The sequence below is a fragment of the Setaria viridis genome, chromosome 3, assembly GCF_005286985.2.
Source record: "Setaria viridis chromosome 3, Setaria_viridis_v4.0, whole genome shotgun sequence".
Lineage (NCBI taxonomy): Eukaryota > Viridiplantae > Streptophyta > Magnoliopsida > Poales > Poaceae > Setaria > Setaria viridis.
The window spans coordinates 15,888,369-15,892,628 of NC_048265.2; the positions used below are offsets into that span (position 1 = coordinate 15,888,369).

The 4,260-nt window shown below is 56.6% G+C and overlaps 1 protein-coding gene across 1 annotated transcript; it reads right to left on the bottom strand.

Annotated features, from left to right (window-relative positions):
* Positions 1–276: 276 nt before the first annotated feature.
* On the bottom strand, positions 277–2,884 carry LOC117847998 (pyruvate decarboxylase 1). Its single transcript, XM_034729304.2, has 5 exons — positions 2,216–2,884; positions 1,966–2,129; positions 1,217–1,867; positions 997–1,114; positions 277–915 (listed from the first exon to the last, which is right to left on the bottom strand). The coding sequence occupies exons 1-5, from the start codon at positions 2,753–2,755 to the stop codon at positions 556–558; spliced, it is 1,833 nt and encodes a 610-aa protein (XP_034585195.1). The 5' UTR covers positions 2,756–2,884; the 3' UTR covers positions 277–555.
* Positions 2,885–4,260: the final 1,376 nt, after the last annotated feature.

A 4,260-nucleotide genomic window follows, 5' to 3' on the forward strand; every position in this document is an offset into this window, starting at 1 on the left:
GCCAAAGATATATCTCTTAAATAAGAATACTTAAAATAAATGACGTCAATGCTATCAAACCCCCGCTTTTGACAACCCTGTAACTAAAAATCCGTTTGCAATTTCATATGGCGTCTCAAATATTTTCAGGAACCACACCTAAATGGAGAGTGCAGCTGTTTTCAAATCAACGAAGAGCAGATTAAGTTACCTGCCTTTGTTTTTTAATTTTATGTTGGGCCACAGCCCACAGCCGAGAGGGCCGCCGCACCGAGCCACACAAAGCCTCTGCTCAGGTTAGGGGAAATCTTTTCCCGTTCATGTTATTGATTCATTCATGCAGCAAATACAGATTGCAAATTTACATTAGAACTCAATTCCAAGCAGCTGAATTGCAAACGTTATCATAAGACCGACAGCCCCATCGGCGTGGACATATTCAACATCGATGAAGAAAAAAAAAGAAAAAAGGTCTACTTGAAGCAGACGGACAAATTAACTGACTGAAAGCAGCTCGGACACTTGAGGACTGCCGAAGGCGCCATTGCAGAACCGCTGGAGAGATCCGTCAGCAGATCACTGCGGATTCGGCGGCCTGCTGTTGGCGGCCGAGACCCTGGAGCCCCACTCGAGGAGCTCCTTGCTCGTGTCGTCCTTGTGCACGATCACCTCGATGAAGCAGAGGCAGTCCTTCTTGGCGCCCGTCGCCGTCGCGATCGCCTCCTTGAGCTCCTCCTCCGTCCGGACCTTCTTGGTCCAGCAGTTTCCGTCGGAGTTGTGGATGGCGTCGACGAGGCCCGTGTAGTCCCAGTTCTTGATCACGTTGTACGGGCCGTCGTGGATCTCCACCTCGATGGTGTACCCGCCGTTGTTTATGAGGAAGATGACGCTCCGCTGCCCGCACCGCAGCATCGTCGACACATCCTGCGCCGTCACCTGCCACCCACACGAGCCAAATGCGTGAGCCATTGAAGAAAGAAACAGAGCACCCGGACTGTTCCAATAATGGATATATACCTGAAAGCTGCCGTCGCCGATGCAGGCGATGACACGCTTGTCCTTGGCCGCCTGGGCGTACCCGAGCGTCGCGCCCACCGACCACCCGATCGACCCGTACTGCATCTGGAACTCGTACCTGTTCGGAGTCACCAACCTTTGCGTTACTCAACTTTAAGAACTGAGAGCCTAAACGTGCAGGGTTCTGACTTATGAGATGGACCAGCTGGGAGACGCGTACCCGCAACCCTCGGGGAGCCTGAGCTTCTGGCAGTTGAACCACGAGTCGCCGGTCTCGGCGACGACGGCGGTGTCGCCGGAGAGCATGCCCTTGATGTGCTTGAAGAGGATGTTCACCCTGAGTGGCTCGTCGGGCTTGCCGTTGGGCGGATCGCGGTCGGGGACGAAGATCCGGCGGTAGTTGTCGTACGCCGTCGTGTTCCGCTCCAGCCGCTTGGCGAGCGCCCGGAGGAACTCGGCCATGAGGATGCACCCGAACGCCGGGCCGTTGCCGACGACCACGCGGTCGGGCTGCACGATGACGGCCTTCTCCCGCTTGAGCAGGAGCGAGTAGCCGACGGAGCTGTAGTCGTTGAATATGGGCCCCGCGAAGAGGTAGGCGTCGGCGGACTCCACGATCTCGGCGCAGAACGTGGTGCTCACGGCGCCCCAGTAGGTGCCGATGAACCGCGGGTGGTGCTCCGGGACCAGGCCCTTGGCCGACGGCATCACCGCGAACGGGTACCCGCTGGCGTCGGCGATGGCGGCGAACGCCTTCTTGGCCTTGGCCGCCCGGATCTTGGGCCCGCCCACCATCACCGGCTTCACGGCCTTGTTCAGGAACTCCGCCGCGGCCTCCACGGCGTACTCTAGGTTCGCCTTGTTGCTCAATCTGATGAAATGGAACACGAAGTGATACGTTTGCTCTCAAAATCTGACGCGTTCTAGGAAGTAGTAGAAATTATCGACATAAATTGACATGCACCCTACCTTGGTGAGATGAACAGGGGCACTGGCTCTCGGCTGAACGTCGGATGAGAGAGGCCGGCGAGGTTGCAGCTGACGCTGATGTACACCGGCTTGCTCTCCCTCAGCGCCGTGGCGATGGCCGTGTCGATCTGCTCGTGCGCGTCGTCCAGGTTGTTCACGACGGCCTGCATACATACAGGTGATGTGGCGTTAACGATGCCCAACGGAGGTGTTCGACGAAATTAACACACAGCAGAGAACACGCGCGCACCTGGTGGCAGGTGATGGCCTGGAAGCAACGGAGCTCCTGGGAGAAGTCCGGGAGGCCGATGGTGTGGTGCAGGACGCGGTTGGTGCCGTAGTCGTTGGAGTTTGGCCCGCCGACGATGCAGATGACGGGGAGGTTCTCGCTGTACGCGCCGGCGATGGCGTTGAGCACGCTGAGGCCCCCGACGGTGAACGTGACGGCGCAGGCGCCGACGCCCCTGGAGCGCGCGTACCCGTCGGCGGCGTACCCAGCGTTGAGCTCGTTGCAGCAGCCGACGAGGTTCAGCCCGGGCTCGGCGATGAGGTAGTCCAGCAGGGTGAGGTTGAAGTCCCCGGGGACGGCGAAGACGTCGGTGGCGCCGATCTGCACGAGCCGGCGCGCCAGGTGGCGGCCGAGAGTGGCGCACGCCGGGGCCACCGCGGCCGGCGGCGGCGGCGGCGCGGCGATGACGGCGTGGGAGTTGGCCAACGGCAGCGCGCCGACGCCGTTGCAGGTCGGCTTCGCCACGCCGTTGGCCGGGTTGCCGACCAGGAGGGTCTCCATGGCACGCACGTGAAGAACAAGTATGGAAGGTGGGGCAGCGAGCGAGGAGGAGCTGATGTGACTCGAGCACTCGACTTTGCTGTGGACTCGTTTGCTTTCCTGATTGATGATTGTACGAGGTTTGCGGCGATGGATGGCGAGTAGTGAGCATTCGTGGGGTTTATATAGCGCGCGGGAGAAAGAACGCTGAAGGCTTTGGCTGCACCGGCAAGGGAGCCGCCAACGCCAAGGCAAGATTGGCTTGTGCTGGCGGTGTTTGCTGTGGGCCGGAATAACCAGACCAGCTAGCAAACCTTGGGCTTCATCAGCTTCATGCACCTTCTGGCGCGTTGTGTTGGTACTTTGTGCCGTTGGTGGAGTTACTAGCCTAGCTGAGCTGGTGGTCTAGAGCCCTCAAGTATACGCGCATTCGTCTCTGGGGTCACGAATTCACCATCAACAAACGCGGGGGCGTTCTCAATAATTTCTGTCAAATTTATGCAAACTTTTCAAAATAGAACATAAATTATGAAGCTTATTGTTGTTGTTCATCTGTCCACGAGCTACTAGACACCCACACCCCCCGCCCCCGCCCATGTTAGTATGTTACACAGTGGTTCCGTGGTTCGTTACGGTTCAAATCCTCCTATTTTTGCTTGTTCTGGCATGCCCTGGTGGTCATTGTATATGCATTCATCACACCGCGTCTTCGTTTCGTCTTCTCCCTGGATGCTGACCGATGGAATGCCGGAACGTGAATACACGCTCCTCCCACCGCCCCGTGCGCCCCCGGGCTCGCGGTCCCCTCCCCCATGGTTTCAGGTTTCCACCTCGGGCGCCGGCGCCGCAGTGCCATTTGGAGTGCACTTGCGCGCCGCCTGCGATCGGTGGCTACACTGATGCCAGGTCCGCCCTGGCAGGCAGTAGGTCGCAGGCGACGAGCCGACGACCCGCCATGTCATCTGGTCATTTTCGTCGCGGCATGCGTGACTTAGATGCTTTTGTTACAGTGCCTCTATCCATGACTTAGATTCTTCTATGCGTCATTAGTATTGAGTAATTCGGCTTCCAAACAGCCGGAAAGGGGAGCGCGTGAGCTGTTGCTTCTGTATCGGCGCCACAGCAGTTGGCGGTTTCTCGAACCCTCTCCATGGAGATTCTCGTATGCATTCAACTTTGGATCCCCCATTGTGCATGCGGTTCCAAGGGATGCATCTAATCTGCGTTTGAGATTTGACACGCTAGATATCTTCTTTATTACCCTTACCGTCCCAAATTACAATTCGGATTTTTCTAGACATAGGTATATGTCTAGATATATAGCTAAAGTAATGTATTGTAGAAAAGTCAAAACCAATTGTAATTTAGGATAGGTGGAGCATTTCTTTACTTTTCTTGAACCACCGAGAAGAAAAACTAGCTTTTGTTAAATAGGCCGCCGTCTTTGTCTGAACAAGGTTTATTTATGCATTGTGCATTCGTTCCACCTGGACCCTGATGGCATGAACTGGTGAACAGTGAACACA

What these genes read in the sequence shown, in the direction of transcription:
- LOC117847998 (XM_034729304.2), bottom strand. Translation starts at nt 2,755, where the DNA reads ATGGAGACCCTCCTGGTCGGCAACCCGGCCAACGGCGTGGCGAAGCCG. An exon ending in AGGCCATCACCTGCCACCAG is followed by an intron (nt 2,130 to 2,215) that starts GTGCGCGCGTGT and finishes GTATGTATGCAG; the next exon opens with GCCGTCGTGAACAACCTGGA. An exon ending in TCGGCGACGGCAGCTTTCAG is followed by an intron (nt 916 to 996) that starts GTATATATCCAT and finishes TGTGGGTGGCAG; the next exon opens with GTGACGGCGCAGGATGTGTC.